The 16,971-nt window shown below is 51.6% G+C and overlaps 7 protein-coding genes across 7 annotated transcripts, besides 1 other annotated feature; 2 read left to right on the top strand and 5 right to left on the bottom strand.

The window, feature by feature from the left end:
• Positions 1-130: 130 nt before the first annotated feature.
• Positions 131-964, bottom strand: NFIA_113920 (A4/G1 family peptidase; the record flags this gene model as incomplete). The annotated part of the gene is made up of 1 exon (XM_001262757.1): positions 131-964. One exon carries the CDS (start codon positions 962-964, stop codon positions 131-133), a length of 834 nt encoding a protein of 277 aa, XP_001262758.1.
• Positions 965-2,130: 1,166 nt separating this feature from the next.
• On the bottom strand, positions 2,131-2,747 carry NFIA_113930 (hemerythrin domain-containing protein; the record flags this gene model as incomplete). Its single annotated transcript, XM_001262758.1, has 2 exons — positions 2,131-2,562; positions 2,616-2,747. 2 exons carry the CDS (start codon positions 2,745-2,747, stop codon positions 2,131-2,133), a joined length of 564 nt encoding a protein of 187 aa, XP_001262759.1.
• An 821-nt stretch (positions 2,748-3,568) lies between these two features.
• erg9 (bifunctional farnesyl-diphosphate farnesyltransferase/squalene synthase) lies at positions 3,569-5,178 on the bottom strand (the record flags this gene model as incomplete). The annotated part of the gene is made up of 4 exons (XM_001262759.1): positions 3,569-3,673; positions 3,727-3,909; positions 3,959-5,018; positions 5,111-5,178. 4 exons carry the CDS (start codon positions 5,176-5,178, stop codon positions 3,569-3,571), a joined length of 1,416 nt encoding a protein of 471 aa, XP_001262760.1.
• Positions 5,179-5,905: 727 nt separating this feature from the next.
• Positions 5,906-7,571, top strand: NFIA_113950 (DnaJ domain protein; the record flags this gene model as incomplete). The annotated part of the gene is made up of 5 exons (XM_001262760.1): positions 5,906-6,011; positions 6,070-6,113; positions 6,173-6,266; positions 6,320-7,368; positions 7,422-7,571. The coding sequence occupies 5 exons, from the start codon at positions 5,906-5,908 to the stop codon at positions 7,569-7,571; spliced, it is 1,443 nt and encodes a 480-aa protein (XP_001262761.1).
• Positions 6,542-6,585: a microsatellite.
• Positions 7,572-8,680: 1,109 nt separating the features above from the next.
• Positions 8,681-11,281, top strand: NFIA_113960 (histidine phosphatase family protein; the record flags this gene model as incomplete). Its single annotated transcript, XM_001262761.1, has 4 exons — positions 8,681-9,293; positions 9,347-9,476; positions 9,525-10,330; positions 10,638-11,281. The coding sequence occupies 4 exons, from the start codon at positions 8,681-8,683 to the stop codon at positions 11,279-11,281; spliced, it is 2,193 nt and encodes a 730-aa protein (XP_001262762.1).
• Positions 11,282-12,005: 724 nt separating this feature from the next.
• On the bottom strand, positions 12,006-13,781 carry NFIA_113970 (uncharacterized protein; the record flags this gene model as incomplete). The annotated part of the gene is made up of 1 exon (XM_001262762.1): positions 12,006-13,781. One exon carries the CDS (start codon positions 13,779-13,781, stop codon positions 12,006-12,008), a length of 1,776 nt encoding a protein of 591 aa, XP_001262763.1.
• A 1,185-nt stretch (positions 13,782-14,966) lies between these two features.
• On the bottom strand, positions 14,967-16,865 carry NFIA_113980 (Y-family DNA polymerase; the record flags this gene model as incomplete). Its single annotated transcript, XM_001262763.1, has 2 exons — positions 14,967-16,670; positions 16,725-16,865. 2 exons carry the CDS (start codon positions 16,863-16,865, stop codon positions 14,967-14,969), a joined length of 1,845 nt encoding a protein of 614 aa, XP_001262764.1.
• Positions 16,866-16,971: the final 106 nt, after the last annotated feature.

The raw sequence follows: 16,971 nt of genomic DNA on the forward strand, positions 1-16,971 counted from the left end.
TACGGGGATACTAATTGATTGATATGGTGTACTGTATGATGGCAACAAAGACAAGATACATGCGCCAAACTCCCAGAATCATTCTGCAATAAACTCCATACTCCATACCGCAGATGCAAGCCGGGACTGGCTACCGGACATACTCGACAACAAGCTCGCTATCGCTCACAATAGTCGTGTGCGTCTTGATCTTCCCATCTTGCTCTATATCAATGATCGTCGCATTGGTAAGCCCATACGACTTTCCTCCAGCCTTCGCCTCGCAGCCGGTAAACTCCACACGTCCAAAATCAGCCAGCGGCACCATCGTCTCCCCAGACTGGAAGTCCTCGACGATCCAGTCCGCATTCTGGCCCGCCAGGGTAGCAGTCGGCGACGGCGCCTTCAGCGTCGTCGACACCGTCTTCCCACTCGTCTGGTTCTCGATGATGGCGACGCCCTCGCTCGGCGAGCTGCTCTCCACCTTGACGACGACGACGTCTCCGCGGTTGACGGCCATGTCGAACCCGTGCGCGTTATCGGGAAACCACTCGAACCACGCGTCGTAGCTGTGCGCCCCGTTGGAATCGACGTAGAAGTCCACGCCGGCTTGCAGGATCGCGTTCGCATACGTGTCGCCGTCGATGCCCACCCAGGCGGAGCTGGCTTGTGTGCCTGTCACGCCGGCGACGGCCGTCGCTTCGGGGACGGTGATGGTCGCGGACACGGCGGTGTAGGTTGCCGAAGGGGGTGGCTGCTCGAGCACGGCGCCGGACCAGTTCTTGCTGTAGGAGACTTTGGACTCGGTGGTTCGGTGCTCTGCGTTCGGGTCTGCTTCAGCAGGGCTGGCTCCAGTGCCGTCCATGGGGTGGGACTGCCGAGCCAGAGCCCGGGCGCGGATACGCTCAAGGGACCGGCTGCTGGGGGCAGACAGGGCACTGCCGACCAGCAGGGTGGCGGCGAGGATGCTGGTTTGGAACTTCATGTCGTAGGGAGGTAAGGTGGTCAGTCAACAGGGCTAACGATGCGCTTCCCCGTCGTAGTCTGCGGGTGTGGCTTTGGCTCTTTAATACCCTTAATACCCTGGAGAGAAGAGTCGCATGCGGTTGGGCCTGTCCAGCAGGTTGAAAGTAACCTCATGGTTATCATCAGATCCTTGCCAAACTGACCTGAAGAGTACCCGCAAGCATTCCATCGCTACTCCAAATGATCATGTCACGGACGGAATCAAGTATGATCGACTACCAGGACGGGATGAGACTTCATAATCAAGATCTGCTTATCCGCGTGCGTCACTGGCAATCGAATCACACTGGATCAGCACTGCATGTCCGCTTCAAAGAAGCAGTCAGTATTTTCTGTTGGCTTGATCCATGCCGAGTCGCGTCGTTTCCCGTCAACATTCTGCCCGGTCTATGGACATTGTATAGACGACCAGGCGGACCGACCATCAGAGGGACACAGTGAGTAGACATCAATATCCTCATCCTCACGTCCAACAATAAAATTATGACGCCATGCAAGTGCCTATGCCTTGTGACAGTCCACATAACTGACGAGAGCATCAGGTACCAAACCCGCTGAAAGCGGGTTGGCCGCATTCCTGCCACCGCAAGGGGTATTCGCAACTGCAAACATTGACGCATGCCCTTCCCGGCTGATACTGTCCTGTGTACTTTGTATCGGGCATCCTAGCTAAAGAATGTAAAGTCATATCGCATGGCCGACCGGAAACGTCGCACCAATGAACCCTTGACCCGAGCAAGGATAGACCTACGTCCAGGCCGATGATTCCACTTTGCCAGTTTAAAGTTGGCTCTCATGACGGGATGACGTCCTTGGTACTTGACTAATGTTGATTGAAGTAGATTCCGCAGTAGAGTGTTCCTTGTAGCTGGGACATGATCGGTAACGGTCGTCATGTGTCCGGCATAGGTATCAAGGATGTTTCAAAACGTTCATCGAGATGGTCCGGATGACAGTCGAATAATGCAAGTAAATCAAATAGCGAAAATTGACTAATCAAGCGGTCAAGCCGCAGCGTGAGAACCGTATATGCTGTTAATGCTTCAAAGGTCTATCAAAAACTACAAGACTTACCACAACCCAGCCAGCAAACATAGCACACCCCTTAAAATCTGTAAACGAAAATCACATAGGAAGCCTCGCCATCTCCTGTAAACTCCAATACCGTCGCATATTCTCCGCCCCCAGCGTCCTCACCTCCTCATCCAAATGCTTCCACAGCACATCCCCAAACCCATCCATAAGCCGCTTCACCTCCTCCCGCTGGAGGTCCACCTCGCCACTCCGGCACTTGGTCAAATAATCCTCCAGCTTCTCCAGACCCTTATGGATCTGCCTGTGCTGCGAGAGGAGGTCCAGTTCACGCTGGAACTCGGGCATCCGTTTCGCGAGCACAGGGAAGATGTGCTGCTCTTCGATGGAGTGGTGGAAGTCGAGCTGCGAGCAGAAGCTGAGCCCGGCCATGATGAGTTGGCGTGGGGAGAGTCCGCTGGACTTTTTGCCTGTGCTGGTGCAGGCGTCTTGCAGTTGCTTCCAAGTTAGGCGGAAGTGGTTGTGCTGTAGTTGTTGTTAGCGGGGTGGAAATGGAATGATGGGGGTAGGGCGCGTACGAATTGGTCCATTTGCTCTGCCATTCGGTTGTAGGTTCGAAAGTCTTTGGCTGACAGCGGGGGTAGAGGTTCATTGTTTCCATCCGGTTGACCGGTGGGGTCCGCGGATGCTTGATGCTTCTTCTGGCTCATTCTCGAGAATGGTTGATGCTGGGTTCCCACAGGGAAAATCGATCTGTGGACACGTCGTACTGAACTCAGGTGGAGAAAGGACGGGCTCTGTGTGATTCGAAGCCTTCTCATTGATGTCAAAGGATCTGAAGAGCGTGTAGCCGAGAAGCAGTTGATAGATATATTTCGTAGATAGAGCTTTTCTTCCTGCGCTGTGTATGCCTGCCAGGTGGGGATGGAAGAAGTCGCTGCGAATCAGAAGTATCGGCAAACAAGCAATGCGCATTACAAATACCTGACAAATGTTCTATTTCATATCGCAGGAAAAGGTCCTATGCTACGGTGACTGCTACCAGATCGAAATGATCAGATCTTCAACAGCTCAGACCCACCCCTTTTCTACAGAGACCATATCAATTATCGAAGCGTACATTCAGAATGCTAGACTATATAATTACAAGAATGTCCCAGATCCTCAATGGATGTTTGCCACCTCAACGTTCAAAACTGAACATTGCAAGACACACATCTAGTACGTCACTGGTCAAAGAGATAAATCTCCACTCAATATCAGCACTTCTTCGGCACAACCACAGTCATGAAAGGGCTGGATTGCAATTTGACATCCGTGCTAGGAAAGGTCGAGTAGACCAACAGGCGAGAGCAGCGTAGGTAGACATGGTGGAAAGATGAAGAAATTAAAGGGTGGTATTAGGTAAAAGTATCTCTGCAAGACTGACGTGGTAAGTAAACAAAAACATAAGTCGTCTGCAGGGTCAGTAAGAATCTGGATATCAAAACAGCTTAGGTGAAGGTCGTAACTCCGTGGCAGTAATACAAGGCTATAGCTCTCGGTCACGCAGATGCTTGGGTGGGCGGAAGTTTCCCTTGCGGAGTTCCTGCCACGCAAGATCGAAGCGCGCACCAAAGTACCAAGCGAATCCAATCTGATGGCAGTTAGCAGCAAGTAACAACACTTGCACGGAGCGACGGGACATACCATTACAATAGAAACGAAAACCACAATCACGCCCATCAGAGCCATCATAAAGAGGACGTCTTTGCGGGTTTCGGCCTCCAGTCTGGCCTTCTCTTGTTCGGCTTCAGACTTTTGGCCCACGACACGCCTGTTGGCCTCTTCGGCCGATTGCGACGGGAAGATGGTCTCGATGAATTTTTCGATCTGCGGCTGTTAGCACTTGGACGAATGATGATGAATGGAGGATACTCACCTTCGCACAAGCAATGCCAATCTCGAGGAAATTGGGATCCTTCGGGGTGTTCTTCTTGTGAATCTCACGAGCATATTTACGGAAGGCCTCGTAAAGGATCCGCAGATTCTGCGTCGACTCCATCATCAACTGGCAGGCCTCGCCCTTCTTGATTTTGATGTTACGTTCAAAGATCGCCGGGTTGCGGAAGCAAAGAGAAAGAGTAGCAATGGCCATGGACTGAGGGATGGCGCAGAAGTTGAAGACGCTCTGCTCGCGCAGACCCGCAAGGTAGAAGAGACACTCCTCCGCATGCCCCAATGCGTTCAAAACCATCTCGGAGCCGCAGTTCAGTGCAGCCTCACGATTCTCCGGCTTGAAGAGATCCTCAAAGTCGGTGACGTGCTTGGACCAAATTTCTTTGGGCCAAAACTGACGACCGTCGTCGAAATCCTCACGGACATCGCGAATGATGTTGGTCTTCTGTAAGAAGAGACCCATGGACTTATACAACTCGGTACGCTTGAGCAAGGCGGGGTTACCGAACTCGGCCTCAACGAAGAGGCGAGTTGACCCTTCTCCGACCAGACCAGCAACATACCAGCAATACAGGTCGTATTCCTCGACCGTCTTGACGCTTGCATCGTCCAGCGCAGCTTTGCGACAATAATCAGCCATACCATTGCCCATCTTCTCCGTGATATCCTTGATAACGGCCTTGTAGGCAGGTTTCAATTTCTTGAACTCGGCGATGACATTGTGGAACTGAACCAGCAGTTCACGGTCCTTCTCTTCAGGCCGGTTACCCGTGAAGTTCCAGCCGTCCTGCTCGAGGATGTCTTTGAATCCACGAAGAAGGGGTTCCTTAGTCTCCAAAGGAATCGAGGTGTCATCCTCGATGGTGTCCAGCCCACGGAGTGTCAGGTAGAAAATGCACATGGGAAGCAACAGCTCAGGGTGAAGCTCCTTGATCACCGCGCTGAAGCTCCGGCTTGTCAGATCCAGGAACTTGAAGCATGTCTTCGCTGTGTCTGACTCGTTGGATTCATCACGTTCATGAACAGGATTGTGCCATATCTTCCTATCAGCAAGGACGAGAGGGTGTCCGTAAGCAATGGCACAAACACACTAAGGGCAAGGAGGAGTGCTCATAGCTATAAGACCAGGACCAACCATTGAAGTATCGACCTCAATTCTGAGGGATGGAAGATGTAGTAAAAAGCATTTGCTGCAACGCCCATGGTGAGGTATTTGTAGGGAAGAAGAGGACACGGGGAAAGGAGAGGACGGAACGACGGATGTTGGCGAGAGAGAAAAAAAAAAAAAAATAGTGGGAATGTGGGGAACACAACAAGCGAATCAAGAAGAGCTATTGACACAATTAAGATGTACAACCGGAAGCGAGGAAAGAAGAAATAGATCTCACTGAGAAGGAAGGTGGAGGAGAGTATGAGACCTAGGAGGGAGAAAACAGAGAAGAAGAAAAGATGGGAGATTTATTACTCAGTATATTGAAAAGGGGAACAAAGAGTAGAATATGCACAAGGAGTGGCTGAGGAGCTTTGAGGGCCTGAGGGCCTGAGGCCTGAGGTTGTCAAGGGGAAATTCGAGGGAAAAACGAGTCTTGGCGTCCGTGCATAACAGGCTCCTATCATTACGCGTGTATTACACCCCTCGAGGTCCAGCGTAGTATTGTTCTCCCATTATTTACCCCTCTGCATGGTGTGGCTGGTGGTATTTATGACAGTACCTTACATATAATACGCCGAGAGATGTTTCCCCCCGCCATGACGAAACTGCTGTCGGAGAGCATCATCAGGCAGATAAAAATTATTACTGTCTTGGGTCAGCCGACTAGTCTGGCAGGTTACGATCTGCTTTCCTCCTGATTTTCTCTGGAACTTCTCATCATTTGCGATCTTGCGGACGAACATATCACATTTCTGCCTTGATTGACTCCAAGTCAGCATGGTCGCAGACACTACCTACTACGATGCTTTGGGTGTGCCACCCACGGCCACAGAACTCGAGATTAAGAAGGCCTATCGGAAACTGGCCATTGTGACCCATCCTGGTGCGATTACCCCTATGTCTGCTCGGATTCTTGCTATTGATTCTGACTTCTCGACCAGATAAGAACCCCGGCGATGAGAGTGCGCATGCGAGATTTCAGGCGGTGTGTATACTTCAATATATGGAAGTGTAATGGATGCTAATTTCTCTCGGTACGATCAGATTGGAGAAGCCTACCAAGTTCTCAGCAATGAGGAGCTACGAAAGCGTTATGATAAATACGGAAAGGAAGAATCAGTTCCGGGCGGCGGTTTCGGTGAGTTGTTCAGCTGTGATCGAGCTGTCGAACTATACTGATAGGCAATGAAGAGGACCCGGCCGAGTTCTTCAGTATGATCTTTGGTGGCAGCGCGTTTGTCGATCTGATTGGTGAGATCTCGTTGATGAAGGACCTGACCGCGACCATGGATATCACCATGCAGGAAATGGAGGAGGAAGAACTGGTGGAAGCCGCGGAAGAGAAACTCCATATTCACGATGAGGAGGTCAAGGCCGCCGCCGCGACAGGGGAAGCCAGCCATGCTGCTGGCACCGCAGCCCCAGCCCCAGGACCAGTACCAGCTGCAGCCGCAGCCGCGGAACCATCAGAGAAGCCGGCCCCAACCTCCGGATCGAGTACACCCCGTCGCTACTTGGGACAACAGGCTATCATGGACAAGTCGGAAGAGGAAGCTCGGATGGAGGCAGCCGGTCTGTCTCAGGAGGAGAAGGAGCTGCGCAAGAAGGAGAAAAAGAAGGGCCTGTCTCGGGAACAGCAAGAGCGCCTGGCTGCTTACGAACTGGAGCGAAAGAAGGCTCGTGAGGAGCGGGTCAACACTCTGGCGACCAAGTTAGTTGACAAGCTAAGCGTGTGGACGGAAACCGACAAGGGTCCCGACGTAACCCGTGCCTTTGAGGAAAAGATTCGCCTTGAGGTGGAAAACTTGAAGATGGAATCGTTCGGTCTGGAGATTCTGCATGCCATCGGTGCTACCTACACATCAAAAGCTACCTCGTTCATCAAGTCTCAAAAGTTCCTCGGGATCTCCGGTTTCTTCTCTCGGTTGAAGGACAAGGGCACTCTGGCCAAGGAGACCTGGACTACAATCTCGACAGCTATCGATGCGCAGATGACCATGGAGGAGATGGCCAAGCTGGAAGAGAAGGGCGGAGAGGACTGGACCGACGAAAAGAAGGCAGAGTACGAGAAGAAGGTCACCGGCAAGATTCTAGCGGCCGCATGGCGGGGCAGCAAGTTTGAGATTCAAAGCGTGCTGCGCGACGTCTGTGATCAAGTCCTGGGTGACAAGCGCATCAAATTAGAGAAACGTCTCGAGCGCGCGCACGCCTTGGTTATTGCCGGCAATATCTATTCAAAGGTAAGCTCTTCTCGTTCCCATAACCATGTCACAGGTCGCTAAGTGACCTATAGGCAGAGCGTGATCCCGAGGAAGAAGGAGACTACATGGCCTTTGAGCAGCTCATGGCGGAAGCCATGTCGAAGAAGGGCAAGGACGAGAAGAAAAAGAAGAAGGAAAAGTCGAAAAATGAGCATCACCACCACGAAGAAACCACCGCATAGATACCTAGTCCTGTTCATATCCTTGCCATGAGGCCCGTTCTGCTGTGCTTGTGGGTTACCGCTGTCTATTTACTCTCCTCTATTCGATTCTGTCCTTCGGGTGCTTGGATACGTGCCTATACGCCTTCATGACCCGCTCGGGACTTTACATATTTGCACGTACATTGTATCAAATTTTAATGATAGATTGGGTGTTGACGGCGAATTGTTTCATTAGATATCTGCTGGCTGCTTGATCGTCCAATATATATACAGCCTCGTGATACCAGCTATTGATTGTCGTCTACATCCCTTGAAGTAGAAATTGCTATCTGTTGACCGGAAACAGAATCCCGTACGATCTTTGACTCGGTTATAGTTAGAAAGGCCCCAATAATATCAAATATTGACAGTCCTGTATGTGGTTCCCACGGCTGAGACCCTGTCCCCGCGGTTTGGTCTCCGGCTGTCAGCATTCCACCACACAGAAGATCAGTACTAGCTGCTTAGAATTCGAAGCCTGACTCTCATCTAATAAGAACCATATTGCGCGACAATGTATTCCGGCTTAAGATCATGTTTCTGAAGCAGGAACATGCCATCTCCCAGCTTCCATTGCTGATCATGAACAGGGTGAGCACGCGAGCAACTGCCCAAACAAGCCAAGGACTATCCGTTACAAATGATCAACATCCGGATATCTCGGCAAATAGGTAGTCTCCAAGGTTCACATCCGATCCTTGTCTCTTGATGACTTCGACATGACTGGCGGCTGGCAGCACGCTACTCACTAAACGAAGCTTCGTCGGCGCCACTTGAGCGTAGGGCGAGATGCGTGCCCTCCGACTGGTGTGAACCCCTCAGCCTATGGGGTACGATGTTACCTTGGAGTAGATCCCTGTTACTCCATTCAAAAGCCGATATGCTGTTTACCAGGCTATCGCTGACACCCTGTGCTTGCGTACTCCGTCAATTGCCCGCTGGACCTGACCGATACAAGTACAACCCCGCAGATTGCCTATCTCGTCCAGCCATGGGATCGACGCACGCATATAAAGAGGCACATCTGCCGGATTGCAACCATGATAAGGCAGTACTGAGCAGTCTGTTATTATTACTGCCTTGACCCCATGCCTCAATTCGTTCTTTTTCCCGTTTCAACAGTGGCCTTTCTGGCAGCCTTGGGAGGAGTCTCTGCTGCGCCGACTGCCAGCTGCTCTGCGCATGTATCTGCCCCGACGGGCGCAACTTTCGCGTCTGGCTTTGATATCACAACTAGCTGGGGCAACCTCAGTCCATACAAGGATGCGCCCGGGTTCAATGTATCAAACGGCGTCCCCCGAGGCTGCGAGCTATCCCAGGTGCACGTCCTGCACCGACATGCCCAGCGGTACCCCGTTTCTTCCCTCCTAGATGGCGGGGGAATGGAAGCGTTTGCGCAAAAGGTGAGAAACTATAGCAAACTGCACGACGGCAAAGTCGGTAAAGGGCCGCTGGCTTTCCTCAATGAGTGGGAGTACATGCTCGGCGAAGATACCTTGCAGGTCACTGGTGCCGCCACGGAGGCGACCTCTGGGGCCAGTATCTGGGCGAAATACGGGAGGCTGCTTTATCGCGCTGGGCCAGGAGTCGCGGCCTGGGATTCTTCCCTGAATGTATATCCCAACGGGACTGCAAGACCGAAGCCGATTTTCCGGACGACGTCGCAGGCTAGGATCTTGGAAAGTGCTCGATGGTGGCTGAGTGAGTGGCTCCCCACGGTGCCTGTCTCCTGCGTCTCATACTGACTGATACAGGCGGCTTCTTTGGCAACACCGGTGCAAACAGCTCCTACGCCGAGTACGACCTCGTCATCATCCCCGAGGGAGACGGTCTCAACAACACCCTCGCCTCAGACCATTCCTGTCCAGGCGATAAGTCGGAAGGGTAACACCGTCCTGCCCCAGCTCCCACATGTCTTATTAACCAACCCAGCACTACCTCCGCCACGAAATTCATCCCCAGATTCACGAAACCCGCCCTATCCCGTCTAGCCCACTTCCTTCCCCCAGACTTCAACCTCACCCCGTTCGACATCACTTCCATGATGAACCTCTGCCCCTACGAAACCGCCGCCCTCGGCACCACCTCCCCCTTCTGCACCCTCTTCACCGAGCAAGAATGGCACGACTACGCCTACACCATCGACCTCCAATTCTACGGCAACTACGGCCTCGGCGCCCCCAGCGGCCGCGCCCAGGGGATAGGCTACGTCCTCGAGCTCGCGTCCAGACTTGCGGGACGCCTTATTTCCGCTAGCGACACAAGCATCAACTCTACCTACGACGACAACGCAGCGCAATTCCCGCTGCACCAGCCCCTGTACATGGACATGTCGCACGACGACGTCATCGTCGCGGTCCTTGCGGCGCTGGGACTCGAGTACTTCAAGTATGGAGAGCAGGGTCTACCAGACGTAATTGAGCATGCGCCCGAGCGGACATTCAGACTTAACGAGATCGTGCCCTTCGGGGCGCGGTTCGTCTCGGAGGTGTGGACGTGTCCGACTGAGCCGAAGATGACATTCAAAGAGTTGGACGCGATGCTGTATACGAATCCGGCCGTGAGGGGTACGGACTATATCCGGTTTGTGTTGAATGGGGCGCCGCTGTCGATGCAGGGGTTGGTGGGCTGTGAGCGTGCGGAGAATGGGTTCTGTGCTCTGACGGATTTTCTGGGGGGTGTGGCCAAGTTGAAGGAGGAGGCGATGTATCAGGTTGCTTGTTTTGGGAATTATACGAGTGGGCATCAGGTTGGGGATGGACGGCCTGAGTAGCTTTTAATTTGAATATTCACTATCCATCATGATGGTGCCTGGTGAAGGAACCGATGATTGGAGTGTACCATGGATGCTCCTATTCAGGTACCAGCCAGGCATTGACTGGGATATCTATGGATCGATACTGTCGGATCCCTATGCTGCTCACTATGACCTCAGAGTAGCTACGTGAAGGACTTCGGTTCCCACGTCCCCTCCACATCCACTATCTCCCATACTACTTCTACACTCAGGCAGACTACTACATCTAACACACAATCGTTAACCAGTCACTCGTTCAACATACAAGATGGAGTTCCAGTCTCGCATCGCCCAATACTCCTTTGACGAGATGATGATCGATGATGCAAGCGCGTCACTAGACAGCTGCATGGGCAAGCACCCTTGCGATCTCAATGCAACGTTCCACGAGCTGGACTCCCCCAGCCCACCATCCGCAGAGGAACTCTCAGACACAGAAACAGAAGCTGCGACAGAGATCGCGGAAGAGACAGAGGGCAAAAAGGCGCTGCCCTCCCGTCTAGAAGTCAGCTTTACTACGCCCTTAGACGGCTTTGACCCATTGCAACGCAGGCTATCCAGGCTTACACACAGACTTCGCCACAGCGTTCTGTATTTCTTGGCTCTGTACGGCATTTCCATTCAATATGCCTTGTATCCCATTGAGGAAAGCGGGATTCAGGGCGTACACGACGCTCTACCGGTTGTGCTCCTGGTTGCGACAGAGGATGTGCCAGTGTCAATGTGGAGGAAAGGTGTGAAGCGCGCGTATGAGTATCTTGTGGACGTTGGGGGCTTCCCGGCCATCGAGATCCCCGTGTTGGGACAAGAGGCTCGATCCGAAAACGGAGTGGATATGCGGATGAGCCGTGAGTGCAAGGTGTATCTTGCGAAGCTAGTTGCTCGTGACTGAAGGCCATGGTTGCTTTGCCGAGAAGAAGGTCTGGCTGTCATTTATGGGAAAGGAAACCGAATGCTTTGACGATTTGTTCAAGCTATTTAAGAACCTGGCTTGCAGAGAAAGTCGCCAACTCGCTGCGACGTACTACGAGGCGCTCTGTCTATCGACTAATGTCCGGTATATCAAGCGTTGCTTGTTGCTTGTGAGGCATGCACTAATTGTATATGGGTCAATATCCCGCAAGGATATCGGAAACCTAAGCATGCCGCCATGTTAGGACAAATTTGCTCATATGAAACCAAATGTATATGGCAGAGAGAGGAAGAGAAGCAATGCAAACACATGAGTATCTCTTCTCGATTAGCTTGCTCTATATCACAAAATGCTCCATCAGTGGACATATCCAAGAGACAACAAACATATCGCGCATCGGGTATCTAACAATATACCAGAGAGTGCAAGTAACAGGATTGATAGCGTCACCATGTATCTCCACTTAAGCAGAAAAAGAGAAGTTAACGATGAAAGTAAAGGCTGATGAAACCGGCTGAAGGGTCAAAAGGGCCAACGCCGTGATAAAGAAAAAAAAAATGACCTTAGTACGCCACAAATGCAGTAGATATGGAAATCAGTCAGAATATAAGTGTGAACAAAAAGAACTCCAAAGTGACGGAACAACGGGAAGAGAATGGACGGGCCTGCCCGTCAGGGATGTTGTACAATGAGGAAACTGTGCTCAGTAGCCCTCATTGTCGAGCATCTCCATTAGAGATTCCAACTCCTGAGATGCCGACAAAGGATCAGGAGGTTCAGCAACAGGACTCAACAGTGCACGGGCTCTTTCTGTCTCATGAAGCTCGTCCGGTGAGAGGACTCGTCCGCCAAGCTGTACGTCGTTGACATGCACGCTATATTCGAGAGCCTTCTTGCCTTCTTTGATTAGCTCCTCTGTCCACCCGAGACATCGTTTGAGGCTTTGATTTATTTTCTGACTGTCAGCCAGCAATTCCTGGTGCTTCGCAAGGTCGATGAAGAACCGCTTCTCATCTTTGACCCGATGTCTCGCATCGTGATCAGCAAGCGAATCGGGGCTGACAACGCCCTCGTCCATGGTGGAATCCTCATCACTATAATCCGATAGTTCCTCCGGAGAGCGAATAGACGAGAGTTCGCTTGCTTCCTCGTCCAATTCGTTAGTTATCCCTAACGAAGTTCCGGAGAAGGATCGTGTAGAGGGCGCCACGGACAAACGGCCGGAGCGACTCAGACGGCGATATCTTCGCAACTCTGCATTCTGCTTGCGCATCTCCCGCTCTAGGGTACGATTGATCGCAAGTAAAGATGAGTTGCTGATTTCCAAGTCAAGGATCTTCCTCTCAATTCGCGCATTGAGAACGACGTCGTTGTTTGCCTGTCCAGTATCCGACTTCACCGGACTCTGTGCAGCTGATGAAAGATGTGTGTCCACCGAAGTCATAGATCCATTGCTGAGGATTCGAGGCCTGAGCCCCGGCATCGACTCGGATGCAGCACATTCCGCTTCTGCCGGTGATTCGACCGTTGATACGATAATCGGGCTTGGCTTCAGGCCTTCCTTGGGATGGACACCGCTGCTGGCAGAATCAAGACTTGATGATTTGATGTGCCTGACGGCCGGAATAGGTGGTCTTGCGGGAAAAGCGCCCGAGAATGAGCTATGAGCTTGAGAGCTAACCTCGGAAATGCCATCACGCTGTGAGCTGACTTGTGAAGTAGCGTCCGAAAGTCTCGCCGCGGAGTCAGCGAGCTTAGCTGGCCGTAACCGGGGCGAAGTAGCTGGGAGAGCTTTTGGTGCCAAGGCAGGACGAGACGAGCCTATCGATCGCCGCTTGACCGTCGGAGCTGTGATATTTGCCTCCTGGCCTTGAGTCTGCTCCTCATGTTCTCCATTGGCATATACAAACGTAGCAGGCGAGGATGGTTTGCTTAGTTGTTTGGATCGGATGTCCACCTCGGAAGAATTCGGAGATCGCGCATCATAGGCATGAAAAAACATTCGTGAAGTGGAAGAGTCGGAATAAGAATTCGGCCGTGGAGTATTTGGACGCTCTGTCGTCAGAGTCTTTGCTCGATTCCCTCTGGACGGTTCCAACTTCCCGTTCGAGCGGGCGGGACTCCGCTCCGTTCTGCATCCCCCTGAGCTCGCAACATGGGCGACACCTGTATGCGAATACTGTACTTGCGGCGATGACTGTACGCTGGATGGTGCATTGCTCGGGGACGGAAATCCATCACGTCTGCTATTGCGTGAACCTGATCGAGGGGTTATGTTCACACTGAGGAAGGAGGCGGTCTCGGCATCGGGAGTCGAAGAGGGGTGTTCGGAGGGGGCAAGTCTCTTGGGAGTGCGATAACCACCGGGATTAGCGAGCTTGGGCGTCAATGGAGATTTACTGGTTCGATTGAAAGCAGCACTGAGCGTTGGCGTGAAAGGTTTGGCGAGAGGGCCATTGTTTTGTTTATCGGAAGTCATAGTTGCGGGACTTGAGGGGCGGAAAGGAGGAGGACGACTTATGGCATTGCGACACTCCACGAGGATCTGCAAGCATGGTGGCACTCGGCCAGCAGAAGAGCGACCTCAGCGGCGTCAGTAGTTTGCAGGACGATGCGAGGGTCCCAATACAAATTAGCAGAGGGGAAAAAATTAGTATAGATTGAGGGGATAGATAAATATTGGAGAGGCAAGGGTGACGATAATAATAACAATCATTCTTAGTTTAGACTAGCACATCTGCCCCCAAAACAGTCTAGTGCGTCTCGTGCTTTCACCGCAACTGTTGCTTGAGGCGAAACTCGGCGCATTCCTGGCAGGCAAGTTTAATATCCCCGGTTATTCAGATCGATAATCATGATAATCTGACTAACTAGATCTATCTATATCTGTCAGCCGCTTGGGGATCCCGTGTGATGGTGAACCTTTCCGGGAATTGGCGTTATCGTGATCATGTTGTTCATGCTCCGGTTACTGTTCTCGCATGGGCTGATCGATATCCACCAACACAGTTACTGGGTCAGACCTGCTCAATGACCTCATAAAGAATGTCAATTGACTTGTTTTGAACAATCACGAGGGGTATTGGTGCTAGTGACCGAAAATCAGATGGTGTAAAACCTCAATTAGCTGAGGATCGGTGTTGGATAGTTATAACAATATATTGTATATGACAAGAAAATTCGTTGATGCCACAATTTGCTTTAAGATCAACTGCTTCAAAGATTTCACCCTTTGAAATCATCACGGTAGGAGATATACACCCCTCTTTATAGAAGAAGACGTGGTAAATGTCTAGGAAAGCTGCTGCATGCAAGCGCAGACTACAGCCACAATGTTATGGTTTGAAGACATGACGGGATCATTCCGCACCCAGACTGAAGAAACAAGAGCTGCAATTTCAGATCGGCTCTCTGCTTGGCGCTGGATTTATTATGCGATAGCCTCACATATCTGTAGCACAAACAGAAGTAAGGGGTTGCCTGGTCAGTGAAGTTCAACGTCGCCGTCGAACCGATCGGTGTCTACTGATGTGGCTCGGATTGGCCGCAGCGACAACCTTGAATGCTCGGTCTAATAGGGGTTGGTCTTGCATAACAACAAGATGGGCCGATACTTTATGGCGGCCATATGGAAAGGCGTTTTTCTTGCACGGCTCTGGATGTGTCATGTAAAGAAAAGACGCCTTTGCCGTGGGTCGTGAGGTTCGTGAGACGGCTCTTTTGTCGCCTTTCTTTTTCGTCCAATTACTTTCGGCGTGCTCGCTATGACTACTGGAGATTCATCGGTGGTGCACTGGACGGCTTCCTTGATGGTTTCCCTTGAGAGGCAATAATCGACGTGATCATTGAATGCTTTATCCTCCGCGACCTGAGGCTTTGAACAGATCGGGCAATCCCAGAATTGCGTTTGACTTTCTGACTTAGGAAGTATGGTTGTGTCGCCTCCTTTGTTCGATTGCTCCGTGTCGGAAATTTCCTGGCTGAGCTGCTCCAGCTCGTTGATGTCGTCTTGCCTTTCCTGGCGTGCAGCTTTCTCGAAAGCTTCCTCAGCACCGATTTGCTGCTCTGTCATTGCATCAGGCTTTCTGCCAGCGACAGACCTCGACTGCGACGCCGCGCCAAAGAAGTTAATATCCACTTTCTTCGTGCTAACCAAGTTGGTACAGCGGAGACCAAGAAGTCGCAGTTTCATGTTCGGGATCTCCTTTTCCAGCTTCGCTAGCATAGGAAGTGAGAATGCGTAAAGATCTTTGGCGAGAGAAACTGCTCTGGGTGGCTGACATTGTCTGGAAAGCACCTCAAACGTGGCCAGCTTGACCTTGAGAACTAACGTACGACCTTTGCACTCTGTACGAGCCAAGTCCTTCTCGAGTTCCTGGGCCGTATCCCAGAGTTTCTCTCGGAGTAATTGTTTGTCGCCGATTTCATTGAACGTGCGCTCCGTGCCGACACTTTTTCGTTCATAGTTCTCCACGGGCTGAACCTGCGTTCTGCCCAAGCCGAGAAAGCATTGAATCAGGAAGTGGAATGCTTTTTCTCCAAACAATCGAGTTAGAAGGGCACGCTGAGGGTAAATGTCACCGCATGTCTTTATGCCGATTGCATCGAGTTCACGTTCAAACACGCGGCCGACGCCGTTCACTTTCCGGACCGGGAGAGTTCTCATGAACTCCATAATAGCTTCTCTCTCATTAGGGACACGAAATTGTCCGTTCGGCTTGTTGCGATTGGAACAGATCTTCGCGATCTTCGCGTTGGCCGCGATACCTGCAGAGACTGAGATCTTCGTGGTTTCCAAGATCTCCGCTCGCATACGACTAACAGCCTCTTCCGGGTCGAGATTGTTTTCTGTGCAATAAGAAGTAATGTTGAGATATGCCTCGTCAATGCTCGCGCTCTCGAAGAGAGGATCGTACTGCGCGAAAATAGCACGAATCTCCTGCGCTTTGGCGGTGTATTTCTCATAGTTCTGAGGAAGGCAGATCAACTGCGGACAGAGCTTCTTGGCCACAAAGGATGCCATTCCACTGCGACATCCGTACTTTCGAGCCTCGTAGTTACACGTCGTCAGGACTCCTTTTCCGACAGCCATGGGGACAGTTTTGAGCTCTGGCCGGTCAAGCTCCTCCACAGCTGCGAAGAATGCATCACAGTCGACGTGTACCACGTACTGAGACAGATCCCTCGTCAATTCCAATTCCGCCATCAACTCGTCGGCCTTTCTCAGGTCATGCGTCAGGTCTAGTTTCTCTAGGCGAGCCTTTTCTTTCAATATGCGCTCGATTTTGGCTGTTAAAATTATATCCCGGGTCTGTTCGTGATGGAAGAATTTGGAGCCCTTCGATGCATCATATATAATCTCAGAAACCTTTATATCTTTAGCTTGTGCCTATTTCAATATGGAGAACTGCGTAGTCTGTACCTTTCGCTGGTCGACGGCGTCCTGACCCGCCTTCGTCAGAGACGGTCCTAACAAGTGATACTTCAAGGTTTCGTCTTTGTCAGACGCCTCTTTCGACGGCGCCTGACCATTTCCATCAGACTCCTCATCTTTCGATGCCATGTCTATCCCAGTGACCTCCCTGATGGTGATGTGAAGGTGGTGGTCGCGCGGATTTCCTAACCAGGCAGCTATTAAGACGCCTGGGCACGTGATCTCGCGTTTCAGC

The sequence above is a fragment of the Aspergillus fischeri genome, genomic scaffold (assembly GCF_000149645.3).
Source record: "Aspergillus fischeri NRRL 181 1099437636259 genomic scaffold, whole genome shotgun sequence".
NCBI lineage: Eukaryota > Fungi > Ascomycota > Eurotiomycetes > Eurotiales > Aspergillaceae > Aspergillus > Aspergillus fischeri.